Here is a 17,756-nt window from a genome sequence, read left to right as displayed (position 1 = left end):
GGCTTCCTTCCCTCTCCCTGAATTATTTCAAGCAGATGAGACTCACGATTCTCTTATTTCCATCACCAGCCAGCCTCATAAACTATACCTTGTTATCACCCTGCGCCTCAGTCAGTCTCTGCTGCATTTCTTTGATTTCCTCTGTGAGTTGTTTATTCCGCTCTCGAGAACTACTCAGTAGTTGTGCCAAGTTTGCCTGGGGAACGAAATGTAGTTTGAGTTAATTTACTTCCATGCTATAATTGCTCACTTGTGACAATCTTTTTATGTTTGGTTTTGAGTGGGTTTTTTTTCCACCCCACACACATAAAAGTCAAGAGCAATATGATTTATTCAATCCAAGATGCAGAGAGGAATAGCTGACCAAACATGGGTGCCACAGTTAGTCCAATGCTATTACAGCAGGCAGCAACCTGGGTTTGAATCTGGCAGTGTCTGGAAGGAGTTGTACATTCTTTCTATGGGTTTCTTCCCCCGCCACCGTTTAAAAGTGTACGGGGTATTTGTGGGCAGCATTGGCTCACAAGCTGGAAGGGCCTGTTACCGTGTTGTATGCCCAAATTAAAAATAAAATAACAGAATGTAAAATTCTTGTAAATGAGGGATAACAATTAAGATTGTGCAGAGTTGCCTCTTCCACTGCCAGTAAAACTAAATTCAAAATGAATACCTACGAAGACGTTTAAGGTCAGAATGAAATATCATGTTTGTTTGCATTATGACCATGAAAAAGAGAATTGAGTGTTTGCAGAGTCCAAAGTACATCTTATTATTGGCAAACTGGGTCATGAGAATTTAGCATCAGTAAATCAGCCAGAATCATCATTAAATACACACAAATACCCCTTACCCTCCACACATTATAGATTATGTCTTTAACCAGAGTAAAGCAAAAAACCCATTTATACAGCATGGCTCACAATTGATTGCTTTGACTGAAATAGGAGGATCCTGTATTTAAAAAAAAATCCTAATTTACTTTAAAAATTGAAAAAAATATTTATTGGAATGTTTCTTCAGTCTTTTTTTTCTTATTTAAATTCAGATGCTGTGCAATCCAGCTTGCAATTTTCTACCTAGAGTTCTTTTTTCATTGACATTCAATAAAACAGGCATTGCTCATATTTGATCCTAGGAGCTCAAATGATAGCAAATTTGATCACAGCTAGTATTTATTTCAAATGCTAGGTAGGCTTATTCCCATTTGATGCATGCTGTGTCTAGTTCACTTTTGTAAAATTGGTGCTGCATCTAATTATGTGACAGAATTACCGCCACAATAGACTGGATTTTTGCAAAAGCAATTCTATTATCTTCCATCTTACCTGATTCCGTTTTTCTGGTGGGAGTGTAGGATCGCCATCCTAAAAAGTTTGAAAAAAAAAGAAACAATCAACATTTTCATAAATTATTATAAATGCCACATCTATCAAATGTTTCATCTACAATGTTCAAATGCTATTGATAACCCCTTTATTCCTATTTCTCTATATTCTTTGCAGCATGGGCTCTATTCCATTTGAGAAAGCCCAGCAATGATTTTGAATGAATGTCAATATATTCCAAGTAAATCAATAGACAGGTTACAAGAGTGTATTATATGCAGTGCAAAAACTACGGTGTTTCCAATCTTAGTTGTGTCACAAATATGAAACTATGGAGTCAAATATATTCCCCATAAGAGAAATTCCACCACATGGGTTGTTCCCATCATTCCCAAGATTTTTAGGAAGCCAGTGATAAATGGAAGACTGGAAGCAAAATGAAGGTCATTCTTTTGCATTACAAAATACAGGGAGAATGGGATAATGAAAGGACATTCCATTTAAAAAAACCCAGAAAACTTGAAGGTCAAATAAGCATTTCTTACTGTGACAAAGTATTAGTTAAGCAAAATTCCTAAACAATGGGCAGCAAGACTGGTAGAGCTCTTTATTTTGGAGTGGGATGCCATAAGTGTTCCTAGAACTCCAATGGCAAGTAGCTGAGTAATTGAAGCAATAGAAGGAAGTGAAAGGGAGCAGGCTTGTAGAGTCCAGAGAGATACATACGGAAGCCATTCCTTTGGCCTTCCAAGTGCACACTGACCATCAACTACTCACTTTCACTAATTCTGCATCAATCGCATTTTTTAAAATCTCCCCATATTCCCGTCATTTCCCTCAAATTCTACCACTGACTGACACACTCTGGGCAACTTACTAACCCGTATATCTTTGAGAACTGCAATACCTATTACAGAGTCAATGACCTGGCTTTGAATCCAGTACTGCCTATAATGAGTTTGTACTTTCTCCCCATGTCTGCGTGGGTTTCCTCTGGGTGCTCTGGTTTCCAGCCATCCTCCAAAACTTATGAGTTTGTAGGTTAATTGGTATATTTAGGTAGCACAGACTCATGGGCTGAAAGGGCTTGTTGCCATGCTGGATAAATAATTCAATTTAATTTTTTAGAAACACATCACGGTCATGGGGACAATATGCAAACTCTGGGTCTCTGGCTCTGTGAAAAAAGTAGGTCTACTAATTGTATCACTGTACCCCCTTTCTAGACTTGAATACATGCATGGGAGCACTGAATTTTTGATGGCACCATATCTAGGTTCTTAGTGCCTGCAGTGCATCAACCAAAAACTCTCTCACATGCAGTCATCCTTCACTGTTTCTCATATCAGCTTTACTGGTAGAATGTCCATCAGCCCTGGCTCCAAACAAATAGATCTGCTCTTATAGACTGAGGCCAGCTTTAACTGGCAATGCTACTCATGATGTTGCACTTCTCTGCTTGGTCCTAATGTCAACAGCTCCAAACAGGCTTTAAATGGCCTGTTCAAGGAGCCGATGATATTTAAAAAAAATTCTGCAACCACGAGGTCTATCCCCAAGATGGTGGTGTCTGGGTTGAGCAGCAGACCGTGAGGGGTTGCAGACTTCAAGGGAACGAACAGTGGACCAGAGCAAGGCACCAGAAACAGCGAGAACACTCCATCTCTCCCCCCCACCCCCCCACCATTGAGAACAAGAAGCAGAGGAAATGACCTAACAGGACAATGACCACGGCAGCAGACCAGCAAGGGGCTCAGCAGCTGAAGGACCCACAAAGGCTGTGGGCTGTTCACGACTTGTGGTTGAAGGACTCATACAGGCTGTGGGCTGCTGGAAACTGGACCATGGGAATCAGTCTATGCTGTAGGATTTGTGAGAGTGCGGAGGGCAAGAAAAGCTCCTGAAGGGCCTTGGGCGGAGAAAGTTTCTGACTGTGTCTGATGTTTTTGGATCTTGAGCTCGGGTTGCCAAATAGATCAAAAAGGTTGTATTGCAGTGGCCACAAGAGTGCTGGAGCGCTGGAGGCTTTTGCTTCTCTTCATCTTACAGAAATGGGTGCCAGGCAATGCTAATGGTGACTCTTTGCTTGCCATAAGGCATGCAAATGAAAATTTTTTGTAATGTTACATTTTTTGTATTATTATAGGACAATAAGAGGAATCTTGAATCTTGGTCCCATTGGTGATATCTGGAGCCAGTCAACAGCCCAGTTAGCACAGAACAAATATTGAATTAAGCTGTCCAGCTATTTTAAAAAAAAACTTCCTTTCAATCCTGCACTTACGTTAAGAAGATCTTCATTTCCCTTCTATTCTGCATTAATTATCTTTCTAATTGTCACTTTTTGTTGTCTCATTGTTTCTATTAGTTTCAACTTTCTGTTACTTCATGTATTTGATCCAAAGTGTCTTCTTCATTCCTAATGTTTTAGCTGTTGACTCAATGAGAATCTGGCAAGCTATTATATAGAAGGGCATGGTAAACAGTGCTGAGTCAAAACTGTTCCCTTTCTGTATCCAGGAATTAGTAGTTGAACCTATCAGCTATTCGGTAGCTAATGAACTTCCATTTCTATGCTTAGGTATTGCTTAAAAAAAAATCAAGGATCAGATCCTTTGGTCTCATCCCCATACTAAGTACTTGTTTGCGGTGCCCCAAACAGAATAGTTTTATTTGTACGTTATTCCTCCCTCCCTCCCCCCATTATAAAATGATCTTACCTTTTTAAAAAAAAGTAGTACAAAATTAAATAGGCACAATATTCAGTAAAAGCTCTGATTAAAATCGCAATTACACCACACAGTCTGGACTTTGAATGCAAACCAGGGACCCTGTCCTCACTCAGTTCACTAGATTCTGAAGAGTGTTATGGAAAAAGAAAATGGAGCACTAAAGTATGTTGATTCAGTTATTAACTTGTACCGTGGATATTGATCGTTAGGTGAGTTGTTAACGCATACCAGTCACTGTTATTCATTGGCCACACTTTCTTCCATACACAAAAATAAGTTACCAGTCACTGTTAATCATAAAACACCAAATGAAGTGGAAGCACTAAACTAAAAGATTGCGTCTTTCCTACATGTAGATAACAAAGGAAGAAAGAGAGGATTAGATAGCAGGCTCTGGGTAAATTCTAATCCTCAAAGATTTCGACCTAAAAAAGCAAAATTATTTGCAACCCACCATACTGTTTGTTTATCTTTCCCAAAACCATAAATACATTTCAGATGATATGGTTACAGCATATTCTCAGTTTTGATGCACCTGGATCATTGCTATACCTGTTTGAATAAGAAAGAACACATCTGAAAATGCAATATTTTCAGCCTGAGTTTGTATTTTTGGCTTTGTGTGCATTTTCTGCCATCAGCATAATTCTATACAAGCATTGTGAATGTTGATAATTTTTACAAAGAAAACTCTTAAAGAAATATAATAAGAGAAGGTATAATAAGGATCACTTTATGAAATATTGTTGCTTTAAATTTATCATTTATGGCACAAAGTATCTTTAAAGTGTATTTATATAATTAAAGTTTAATCAGAATTACCATTTTATTCATTCATTCCTTTGCTTGGAGAGGTTTTTGTAATATAAAGAAAGGAATGACAAATGTAATCCACAGTCTTTAAGAAGTAAAGCCCAGATACCAGAATATCTCAGCCAAAGCCCCCTCTATCTGTCACCCTATATGCATAACAGTTTAATTCTCTTTTCTTAATTTAGATTGTTTGGCTTTTCTAGCTGGATTTTACCTAATTTGCAAGTGGGAACAATGTTCAGTTCTGTTTATAAATTGATATTTACTTTAGAACTAAAATATACAGCTGTTTAACAACTCCTGTGTATCTATATAGACAACTACAGTACATCCAGTTTCATAGTATCAGTTGTGCATAGGACAACAATTTTACATCAGAATTTTCATTGCAAGAGCGTTATTTATTTTTGTCATGGACTCCTATCTTATGAAAATATAAGATGCAGTTTAAATGGAGCTTAAGACAATCCATTTCTGTTCTGAGATTAGTGCTAATTATCATCCGTTCACATCATACATTTCATCATCCGTTCACATCATACATTTCTGACAATATATTGGTGCTTTATTTTTAAATTGTGACATTTTCTTCCTTTGTTGAAAAACATAATATTATAATCTTTCCATATGTTAACCTTCGTCTGTGTTTAGACATTTGACCTCATAATTTATATTATTCATGCATTTTTTTGCTAGGAATTGGGCAGACTGCAATTGTTGATGACTGATAAACATTCTTGAACAAAATGGGTAAAAACAACAAGGAATTATTAAGTGATTAATTTACATATATATATATATATATATATATATCTATATATTTTTTTTTATATATATAAAATACATCTAGAGAATGAAGTCGTGCCATGAAACATCCAATTGTGGGAGAAACAGTCATCTTTAATAGAATATAGAGACACACAAGAACCTTTTGACTTCTTGATAATCTTTCCCAGTTCCACAGCATTCCAGTGCGGATTGCTTAAAGTCCCTGCTGTGGAAATACCATTCAGCATATGACACTATAGCATTTCAATAAAGATATGCGACTAAAGGCTAATAAATCCCCTCGACCTGATGGTCTGTCTTCTCAGGAATTAAAGGAAATGGCTGTAGTAATAGTGAATTGTGATCTTCCAAGATTCCCTAAATTAGACAAGAGCCACTTGAAAAACCGTGAATGTAATACCCCTATTCGAAACAGGATAAAACAATATGCTGTTTAGCTTGACCTCTGTTGTTAGGAAAATGTTGGAATAAATGATCATGGGAAGTAAAAGTAGAACCTTTAGAACATTCAAGTAGAGTCTTCATGGTTTCATGAAAGAAAACTAACATTTATTTTTGTCATGGACTCCTATCTTATGCATTACATTTCCTTGATAGAAACAATGGATATAATGTATTGACATTTTCAGAAGACATTTCTTAAAGTGCCACATTACAGTATGCTACATGATATTGAGAGGAATGTGATTATATTGGATGTTACCAAATGGAAAAGAGTCTGTGGAAATAGACTATTTTCAGGAGGGCCTGCTATAATTGTAGTGGGTATCACAGGGATCAATGATGGGGCCTCAATTATTTACATTTGATCTTAATGGCAAATGGTACGCTGGAGCCAATTTTTTGTTGAAGAAGCAAACATTGATAGAAAGCAATCTATGAAAAAAAATACAATGTGATATAGATAGGTTATGAGAGTGGCCAAAAATTTGACAGATGGATTATAATGTGGGGAAATGTGACATTATTTACCATGGTAGGAGAATAGGAAAACAAAATATTGTTTAAATGGAGACAGACAAGAGAATGAAGTGTATGGAGGCATTTGAGAATTATCATTTGTTAATACAGTACAACTTCGATTATTCGAAATGGTCAGGACCGGGTCTATGCAGGATAAGGTTCCCGCTGCTCCTGCTCAGGTACTTGAGATTCCCACAGCTGCTGCTCAGCCCGTGGTCCCCTGATGTCCCCAGTCATTTCAGCTCCAAGAAAGTTTTGGATAGATGAGGATTTCTGATTTGTTTTGGATATCCTCATTTATCCGAAATATTAAAATTTTTTTGGATAACTGAGGATTTTGGAGAATCTGATTTTGGATAATCGGAGGTGTACTGTAATAGAAAGTTAGCATGTTGGAACACCTGATAACTAGGGTATTCTTGCACTGTAGATGTGAAAAGATTTTATTAGCAGAAATGGATGCAGCCCTCAAGCCAGAGCAGCTGATAATCTACCAGTCTGCCCCAAGGGCCAGAGAAATTTTCAACCACTGGATTCCTTATTTCGATTACTACGTGGCTCGACACAACGTGGTTGATGAGGCGATACAGTGGGGCCACTTGAACTCTCTGCTAATAAAATTGAAGGGCCAATTGATGAAGTAGATAAAGGTGATGTGGTGAAACAATAATCATGGCTTTTATTAGCAGAAGCTCATGGTACAATAATGAAAGACAATAGATGCATAGACAGTTATATGCAAGGGGAGTGTCCTTAACAGTAGAGATAATGCCCAGCCAATGTTAGTACAGCAAGGCTCGCCAGAGGGGGGAGACAGGCAGCTTGGCAGACATTCACCACAGTTGATTTATGCAAATGAGGGATTAATGCAAGGAAAAATTTACATTAGGGTCGGTATGATCTTATTGAAACATAAAAGATTCTGAGGAGGAACTCACATGGTAGATACAGGGAGGCTACTTGCCTTGGGTGGAGTATTTGGAAGTAGGGAAACTTTATTATAGAATTAGGAATTACCCATGTAATAATAATGAGTTAATTGTCATATACATTGTATACTGTACATCTGCACTGAAATTCCTACTTGCCATAGCCAAAAAGGTACTTTGTAATAAATTACAATATCATAATTAAATTAAAAAGAGACAATAAATAAAACATGCCAGAAAGAGAATAAATATTCTCAGTTGTTCTTGTGCAAAAAGTGTTTTTGTAAGACTTTTTTGGTGTCAGAGCAGACCTGATCAGAGAACAAGGGGCGGTTCAAAAGCCTTTGGAAAGAAACTGGTTTTCTCACTTCTGCACCTTCATCCTGAAGGTAGCATTGAAAAAAGGTTTATGATGTGGCCTGCCTTCTTGAGGCAATGGCTCATATAGATATATTTAATGGATAGGCGATCAGAGCCTGTTATAGACTTGGCTATGTTTGCTACCTTCTGCATTCCTGGGTATTTGAATGACCATTATGATATAACCAGTCAGTATACTTTACTTTTTTGTTGAGGAACTTTGGGGGGCATCCGAGGCTCTCTAGTATTTGCCAAAGCCCTTTCCTGCTCACGTTGTCGAAGGCTTTGGTGAGGTCAACAAAGGTGATGTAGAGTCCTTTGTTTTGTTCTCTGCACTTTCCTTGGAGCTGTCTGAGGGCAAAGACGATGTCAGTAGTTCCTCTGTTTACGCGAAAGCCGCACTGTGATTCTGGGAGAACATTCTCGGCAACACTAGGTATTATTCTATTTAGGAGAATCCTAGCGAAGATTTTGCCTGCAATGGAGAGCAGCGTGATTCCCCTGTAGTTTGAGCAGTCTGATTTCTCGCCTTTGTTTTTGTACAGGGTGATGATGATGGTATCACGAAGGTCCTGAGGCAGTTTTCCTTGGTCCCAGCAAAGCTTGAAAAACTCATGCAGTTTGGCATGCAGAGTTTTGCTGCCAGCCTCCAGACCTCTGGGGGGGATTCCATCCATACCTGCTGCTTTGCCACTTTTCAGTTGTTCAATTGCCTTATATGTCTCTTCCCGGGTGAGGACCTCATCCAGCTCTGCTTTAGGGGCTGTTGAGGGAGCTGGAGCAGGGCGGAATCTTGTACTGAGTGGTTGGCACTGAAAAGAAATTGGAAGTGTTCTGACCATCGGTTGAGGATGGAGATCTTGTCGCTAAGGAGGACTTTGCTGTCTGAGCTGCGCAGCGGGCTTTGGACGGGGTGAGGGGCCGTACACAGCCTTTAGAGCCTCGTAAAAACCCCTGAAGTCGCCAATGTCCGCACTGAGCTGGGTTCATTTGGCGAGGCTAGTCCACCACTCATTTTGGATCTCCCGGAGTTTGCGCTGAAGATGGCTGCATGCGTGACGGAAGGCTTGTTTCTTCTCTGGCCAGGACGGCTTTGTAAGGTGAGCCTGGTGGGCAGCTCGCTTTACACACTGCACCTGTAGAAGTTTAATGGAGTATTTGATGACATGCCAAATCTCCTCAGACTCCTGAGAAAGTTGGTGTGCTTTCATCACATTTGCCTCAATATGCTGGCTCCAGGAAAGATCTTCTGAAATATTGACTTCTTGGAACTTGAAGGTTGTAAGATGGAATGACAATGAATTTCTGAGAAAAGGTTAAGTTCAAGTTGATTTATCATCCAACTGTAGATACAACTCGACAAAACAGCATTCTCCAGACTTCCGTGTAACACTGCAAATGCACATGCAGCCAAGACATACTAACAGATAAATGATACAAGTGCACAGTACTTATGTACAAATATTAAAATAAATCAATATTATTGTTAAATAAATAGTTGATCACAAGAAGTTTGTATGAGCAGTTTATCAGTCATTCAGCAGACTCACTGTCCATGGGAAGAAACTGTTTCTTAGCCTGGTGGTTCTGGCTCTGATCCTCCTGTATCTCCTTCCCAATGGGAGTAGCTGGAAGAGCTGTGTGCGGGGTGGTAGGGGTTCTCATTGATTATGTGAGCCCTCTTTAGACTTCTGTATCTCATAGAACTATGAAGGCTGAATCATTCAATACATTCAAGGTATTTTTGGCTGGTGATGAAATCAAACATCCAGAAGAACAGGAGATAAAGTGAAGTTGACACTAAGAGCAGGCAAATCATAATCATTTTGAATGATGGTGTCATTTTTATGGCCATATGGTCGACTTTTGTTTTGATTTCCTGCCTTCCAATAAACTTTCATCCAACAGAATTAAGTACATTCAATGATTCTGATTTTAAATCCTCAGAAGGATTCTGATGAAAGATAATCATCCTGAAATGTTAACTCTGTTTTGCACTCTACAAATGCTGTCTGACCTGCTCAGTATTTTATGTTTTATTCCAACATAAAATTGCTACTATTAATATGACTAGGTGGCACACTTTTCATTCTTTATCCCATTTATTATACTACTGTATTTCAGATAGGAAGTCAATAATAACCTCAGGAAAGAGAGCAGTACTTCGAGACAAGGTCAAAAAATGGCTGATAACCTCAGGGGAGCAAACAACTGCACAATTACTAAAAATATTATCAGTGGTTCATCAATGATGTTAATGTATGCCCAACCCGAGCTATCTGATATCACTGCAATCAGTGGCACTTGCTTTGTTTTTCTATCGTGGATGATGACATAAGCTACCTAAGAATATCTGACTTGAATCCTATTAGGAAATATCAGAAAGGCTCAGCAGGGATGTGAGTCAGTAAGGGGAGAGAGAGGAGCACTGAAAAAAAAACCCACAGGTGGTAGATCTGAAGAGATAAGAGCCAATACTGGCAGTGGCGGGTCAGGCTGCAGGCGGCAGTCCCTGTTGAGTATGCCGCCAGGTTCAGCTTACAAAAATGAGCCCATCAATAATTGCTTGATAGTTTTCCATTTGAGTGGAAGACAATGTTGGGTAGTTTAGATCTATACCAATTCTTTAGGTAGTAATTCACATGATGAGACAACCACCATAAAGTAGTATTGATGGTACCTTTCCATCTCACACATTAAGAAATGCTCAGTGGAAAGTGCGGAGAAACTGATCGGACTGTTGTCATTAAAACCTGGTACATTTCGGTATTTTGATTCAAATAAATGTTAAGTACTCATTAATTTTGCATTTACATCTAACTAGGACAAAGTGCATGACAGAACAAAAATCATTTGTGAGCCTTAAACATGAATTGAATGTGGGCTGCAGTGATCCCTGGAAGATGCTTTGAATTAAAATACAATTGACACATATTCATCTTTATGATCGAGATAGAATTACATCAAAGACACTTACACATGATGTGTGAAGGTGTATTCACAAAATTCAGAATATCTCACTTGCTTCAAACGATTCAAAATCAGTATTGGTAGAAAATGTTTTCATGATTTTAATACTATGCTGGAGATAGAGTCAGTGAGCAGTAAAGCTGTTTTTGAAATCTTTCCAAAAAAGGCTTTGATGTTCACTGACAGGATAGCACAGGTGTCCTCCAAGGGATTGGTTCCAAAGTTTAAATTTATTGTCAGAGTACATACATGACGTCACATACATCCCTGACCCTGGGCCCTGTCCCACCGCCCCAACCTATCCTCTTTACAATGGTTTTTCCTACATTTCTCATCTCAATAAATGTCTTTGGCTCTAAAAGTCATTCATATTTTTTCTCCCACTGATGATGCTTCATCCAGGGCATTTCTCCAACAGATTGTGTTTAAATTCAGATCTAGCATCTGCAGTCTCCTGTGTGGTTTCAAGATCATTGCTGATCTGGCCATGGACTCAGCTTACTTACCTGTCTGTTCCCCAATATCCCATAATTCCCATATTCTTCAGAAATGTATCCAGCTATGCCTTCAAGACATTCAGTCAGGCAGCCTCTCAAGTGAAGCAACATTTCACTTGTATGTCCACAGGACTGATTTACTGCATCCGGTGCTCCCTTTTGTGCCCTTTCTACATCAGAGAGACCAGTCTAAAATTTGGAGATCACTTCGCTAAACACTTCTGCTCTCTCTGCTACAGTAACAGAGACTTTCCAGTGACCAACCATTTCAATTCGGAATCACACTCCCATACTCACATGTCTGTCCATGGCCTCACCCAGAACACCCGCAGATTGGAGGAAAAACACCTTATTTTCCGTCTGGGCACTCTCCAGCCAGATAACATGAGCATTGACTCTCTGGTTTCTGCTCACCTGCTCGCCTTTTGCCCTTCCCCCTTTCCAGTTCTCCCCCCTCCCTTCCCCCTTCACTGCTCCTCTGATCGCTGCTGTCCCCTCCTCCCTTCTCCACCTATCATCTCCTGCATTTGCCATCCTTCCCCCCTCCCCAACCTTTCGTTCGGATGCTTGCTGACATTCTTCATACATTGATGAAGCCCGAAACATTGGTTCTGCATTTTTACCTTTGCTACATAAAGGACACTGTATGACCTGCTGAGCCTCTCCAGCATTTTGTGTTTTTACTTCAACCACGGTGTCTACAGAATTTCATAATGTACCTTTTTCCTTAGCCTCCACTGTTTCCTTGGGCAGAGAATTTTATAAATTCAGTGCTTTCTGGGAGAAGCAGATCCTCCTTATCTCTGTCTTAAATCTATGTACCTGAATCTTGATGCTCTGTCCACTTGGTTGAGTCTAACTTGCTAGTGGAACTAATCTCTTTGTTTTTATTTTATTTTATTTTATCTATTCTTTTCATAATTTTGTTTGTATAAAACCCTCCCTTCTTCACCCTTTTGAGTATAAGAGCAGAATTAGGCCATTTGGCCCATCAAGCCTGTTCCACCATTCAAATAATGGCTGATGTATTTTTCCTCTCAACCCTAATTCCCTGCCTTCTCCAAATAATCTTTGAAACCCTGACTAATCGAGAACCTATAAAATTCTGCTTTAAATGTACCCAAAGATTTGGCCTCCACAGTTGTCTGTAGCAACAAATTCTAGAGATTCACGATCCTATGACCCTCAAAAAATTTCTCTTCATCTCTATTCTAAAGGAATGTTCTTTTATTCTGAGGTTGTGCCCTCTGATTCTAGGCTCCCCTATGACAAGAAACATCTTCTCCATGCCCACTCTATCTAGCCCTTTCAATATTCAAGGAAATTGTCCCTCATTCTTCTGAATTCCAGTGAGCACAGGCCCAGAGTCATCAAACGCACCTCAGGATTCCACTATCAAGCATATCTTCCCCTCTCCTCCCCTCTCTGCCTTCTGTAGAGATCACACTCTCCAGAAACTCCCTCGTGCACTTATCTCTCCCTACCAATCATGTCCTCCCCAGCACCTTCCCCTGTGGTCCCAGGAAGTGTCACACTTGCACCCACAGCTCCACCCTCACCATAGTCCGGGGCTCCAAATAGGCCTTTCAAGTGAAGCAACACTTCATTTGTGTTTCCACAGGATCGATTTACTGCATCTGGTGTTCCCTTTGTGGCCTTCTCTACATCGGAGAGAATGGGAGATTGCTTTACTGAGCACCTTCGCTCTGTCTTCACCAGTTAGAGACCTCCCAGTGACCAATCATTTCAGTTCTGCATCCCATTCCCATACTCACATGTCTGTCCATGGCTTCATGTACTATCCCACCAAGACCGCCCATAAATTGGAGAAACAACATCTGATTTTACGTCACTCTCCAGCCAGATGGCATTAACCGACTTTTCTGCTAACCTGCTCTCCCTTCCATTCCTCCTGTCTTCTTTCCCTCAGTTCTCCACCCCCTTCCCTCTCTATTGACCTAGCCATCCCTCCTCCCCTTGCTTACTGTTGTACCTTGCCTTCTCCACCTATTACCTCATGCCTTTGCTACCATGCTCCTCTCCCCCCCCCCCACCTTTTTATTCGGATGACTGCCAACGTTTTTCCATACCTTAATGAAGGGTTCAAGCACAAAACATCGGTTATGTATTTTTATCTTTGCTATATAAAGGACACTGTTTGACCTGCTGAGTTTCTCCAGCTTTGTGTTTTTAATTTTACACCTCATACATTAACCCTCTCATCTCTGGGATCATTCTAATAAACCTCCTCTTGATTCTTTCAAATGCAGGCACATCTTCTTAAGATATGGGCCTCAAATCTCTCACAAAATCCCAGGCTACGCAATTTCTCCTCAAGAAAGATCTTATTTCCCCAATCAACCTGCTGAACCACTGCCTCCAAAGCCAGTATATCCTTTGTCAGTAAGGAGACCAGACGTACATGTAGTACTCTAGGTGTGTCCTCATCAGTACCTTGTACAGTTACAGCAAAATGTCCCTGCTCCAGCAATGAAGGCCACATTCCATTTGCCATCTTGATAACCTGTTGTACCTGCAAACCAAACTTTTACAATTCATGGACAAGCCCTCCTAGGTTTCTCTGGACAACAGCATGCTGCAATTTTTCACCATTTAAGTAATCTATTGTCTTTCATTTGAAAGTGGATGACCTCACATTCACTGATGTTGTACTTCCTCTGCCAGATCTATGCCCACTCACTCAAACTATCTATCTTGCTCTGCAGTCTCTTTGAGTCCTTTGCACAATTTGCTTTTTTACTCGATTTAGTGTCATCTCTGCTCCAAATCATTTATGCATATTATGAACAGTTCTAGGCCAGCACCGATTTCTGCAGCAGTCCACTACTAACCATTCATTGTCAACTCGAGAATACCATCTATTTATCCCAACTCTCTACCTTTTAATGGTGAACCAATCTATTTTTGTGCTTGTTATATCCTCATAGAACAAGTGCTACAAGTGTTGAAGAGGAGACAATTAAGATAATGAAGCAGGAGGAAGAGAATGGAGATGAGGGAGATGATGGAGGAGGAGGAGGAGGATGGAGATGAGGGAGATGATGGAGGAGGAGGAGGATGGAGATGAGGGAGACAATGGAGGAGAAGAATGGAGATGAGGAAGACAATGGAGGAGGAGGAGGAGGAGGATAGAGATGAGGGAGATGATGGAGGAGAAGGAGGAGGATGGAGATGAGGGAGACAATGGAGGAGGAGGAGGATGGAGGTGAGGGGATGATGGAGCAAGAGGGAGATGAGGGAGATGATGGAGGAGGAGGAGGAGGATGGAGGTGAGAGAGATGATGGAGGAGGAGGGGAATGGAGGTGAGGGAGACAATGGGGGAAGAGGAGAATGGAGGTTAGGGAGATGATGGAGGAGGATGGAGTTGAGCCGATGGAGGAGGATGGAGTTGAGCCGATGGAGGAGGACGAGATGGAGGTGAGGGAAATGATGGAGGAGGACGAGATGGAGGTGAGGGAAATGATGGAGGAGGAGGATGGAGGTGAGGGGGATGATGGAGGAGGAGGAGATGGAGGTGAGGGAGATGAGGGAGGAGGAGGAGAATGGAGGAGGAGGAGAATGGAGGAGGATGGAGGTGAGGGAGACAATGGAGGAGGAGATGGTTAGGGAGATGAAGGAGGAGGAGGAGGATGGAGTTGAGGGAGCCAATGGAGGAGGAGATGGTTAGGGAGATGAAGGAGGAGGAGGAGGAGGATGGAGTTGAGGGAGCCAATGGAGGAGGAGGAGGATGGAGGTTAGGGAAATGATGGAGGAGGAGGAGGAGGGAGGTGAGGGAGATGATGGAGGAGGAGGAGGATGGAGGTGAGGGAGATGATAGAGGAGGATGAGAATGGAGGTGAGGGAGATGATGGAGGAGGAGGAGGATGGAGTTGAGGGAGCTGATGGTGGAGGAGGAGGATAGTTGAGGGAGATGATGGAGGAGGAGGGGAATGGTGAGGGAGATGAGGGAGGAGGAGGAGAATGGAGGAGGAGGAGAATGGAGGAGGATGGAGGTGAGGGAGACAATGGAGGAGGAGATGGTTAGGGAGATGAAGGAGGAGGAGGAGGATGGAGTTGAGGGAGCCAATGGAGGAGGAGATGGTTAGGGAGATGAAGGAGGAGGAGGAGGAGGATGGAGTTGAGGGAGCCAATGGAGGAGGAGGAGGATGGAGGTTAGGGAAATGATGGAGGAGGAGGAGGAGGGAGGTGAGGGAGATGATGGAGGAGGAGGAGGATGGAGGTGAGGGAGATGATAGAGGAGGAGGAGAATGGAGGTGAGGGAGATGATGGAGGAGGAGGAGGATGGAGTTGAGGGAGCTGATGGTGGAGGAGGAGGATAGTTGAGGGAGATGATGGAGGAGGAGGGGAATGGTGAGGGAAATGATGGAGGAGGAGGATGGAGCTGAGGGAGATGATGGAGGAGGAGGAGGATGGAGGTGAGGGAGATGATGGAGGAGGAGAATGGAGATGAGGGAGACAATGGAGGATGAGGATGGAGCAAGAGGAAGACGATGGAGGAGGAGGATGGCAGCATTGGAGGAGGAGAAGGATGGATGTGATGGAGATGGGGAGATGGAGCAGGTGATAGAGGGAGGAGATGGGGAGATGAGGAGGAAGAGGAGATGGGGAGATGGTAGGAGGAGGAGGAGGAGGAGATGGGGAGAGGAAATGGAGGAGATGGGGTAAGGAGATGGAGAAATGGGAAAGATGGAGGGAGGGAGGAGGAGGAGGAGGGATGAAGATTATGGAAAAAGAGGAGGATGGAGGAGATGGAGGAGGATGGAGAGAAAGAAGAGGAGGATAGAGATGATGGAGAGGATGAGGAGCCGATGGAGAGGGAAGGAGGAGGGAAGGAGAGGAGGAAGATGGATAGAAAAGGAGGAGGATAGAGGGGAGGAGGTGGAGGAGGAGGAGATGGTGAGGAGGAGTTGGAGGAGATAGGGAGGAGGAGGAAGAAGAAGAGGAAGGAGGAAGAGGAAGAGGAGGAGAAGTAGGGCATTAGGCACCAGAACCTCCAAAGCACCAGCTGAGATACTGGCACCACCAGGGCTGAAGTGAGACGGGTAGGCAGACGCAGTTCATGCAGAGATTAATGTGGCACTAACAACTGTAGTCGTCAGAGGCTGTAAAGTAAATATGGCAGATCCCATGGGGAGAGCTGCACATCAGTGCTCCCAGAAAGAGTCATTGGCAGATGGTAATGGAGTGTGTATGTGGATGTCTGATCAAAAGCTTAGCTTATGTTCTTAATAAAGAGATATCAAGTATCCAAATCTCAAATCCAAAAAGAAGTGGGCTTGTTTCCTCTTCACATCCTCACATTTCCTATCGTTCCCTCATATGCTACTTAACTAAATACTCTACCCTGCAAATCTGATGTGGTCTGGCCCTCAGTTTCCTCTCTCTGATGTCCTCTACTCCAATTTCCCATCAGGCTGCTTCTTTTTTTTTTGTTCACCTTCTGCTCTTATTCCATCCCATCCTCTCCTGTGTTTCCATGTCTTTAGGAAAACTCACATGGAAATTTTGCAGCAGCCTTTTTATGAGACCTAGCAGCTTCCCCAGTTTTACCTACGTGGAAGAGTGAAATATATACTGTAGACTAGATAAATATTTGACTAACTGACCCTGAATGAGGACCATATGTACTCGTTACAACTTAAATACAAATTCGAGTTAAGGACTATCCCAGGTAATGGAACTCGTTTTTAACCTGGGGACTGCCTGTGATTTAGTTTGTCTTGCAAATCGAAGTAATTCTCTTGATCTAATATCAAATGCAGCACAATTATATTAAATGTCAGTGCATAAATAGCATGGATTACCAACATTCTGATTCTATCTATGACGAGTAGGCAGTATCAAAAGAGAATAAAGCATCTTTCCGTGACATGAGCAGGACTGAAGTTAATATTTGCAGAATTCATCTGACTCATTTGGGCACATTATATGCGTTGCATCGGCATCTCATAATTGAAGGTTGCAAGTTTTACTGAATAAAGCAGTTTATTCTACCTTACAAGCTGAATCCAAACTTTTTACAGTTAAATCATTCTACCAAGCGAGTGGCTTCCCATTCTAGTTTCTTTCAAGGGTGTGTATGAATAGGGTGTGTTTATAAAGAATAAATCTCTGAAATACTTCCTAAAATTTAAAAAAAAACTGCAGATGCTAGAAATCTGAAATAAATACTGGAAGTATACAGCAGGTCAGGCAGTATCAGTGGATAAAGGAACTAAAATATCCACTTTCTCCCTTACCACAGATGCTGCGTGGCATCCTGAGAGTTTCCATCAATTTCTGTTTCCACATCAGTGGCCTCTTTTACCAATAATTGAAGTAACTGGATCAGCAGTAATGAGTTAATCACTCTAAAT

At 41.5% G+C, this 17,756-nt stretch overlaps 1 protein-coding gene across 2 annotated transcripts in view; it reads right to left on the bottom strand.

Annotated features, from left to right (window-relative positions):
* Positions 1-17,756, bottom strand: part of ccdc149a (coiled-coil domain containing 149a) — a 114,503-nt gene that overhangs the window by 53,106 nt on the left and 43,641 nt on the right. For both annotated transcript variants that reach the window (XM_069922816.1, XM_069922817.1), the window contains exons 3-4: positions 1,326-1,364; positions 89-196 (exon numbers count right to left, since the gene is read on the bottom strand). In XM_069922816.1, the coding sequence (XP_069778917.1) occupies positions 89-196; positions 1,326-1,364 (147 nt within the window). The remainder of the gene's footprint in view (positions 1-88; positions 197-1,325; positions 1,365-17,756) is intronic.

Source organism: Narcine bancroftii, chromosome 3 (assembly GCF_036971445.1).
Source record: "Narcine bancroftii isolate sNarBan1 chromosome 3, sNarBan1.hap1, whole genome shotgun sequence".
Taxonomy (NCBI): domain Eukaryota; kingdom Metazoa; phylum Chordata; class Chondrichthyes; order Torpediniformes; family Narcinidae; genus Narcine; species Narcine bancroftii.
Note: the sequence above shows the minus strand (reverse complement) of the source record. Positions and strands in the feature narration are given on the sequence as shown.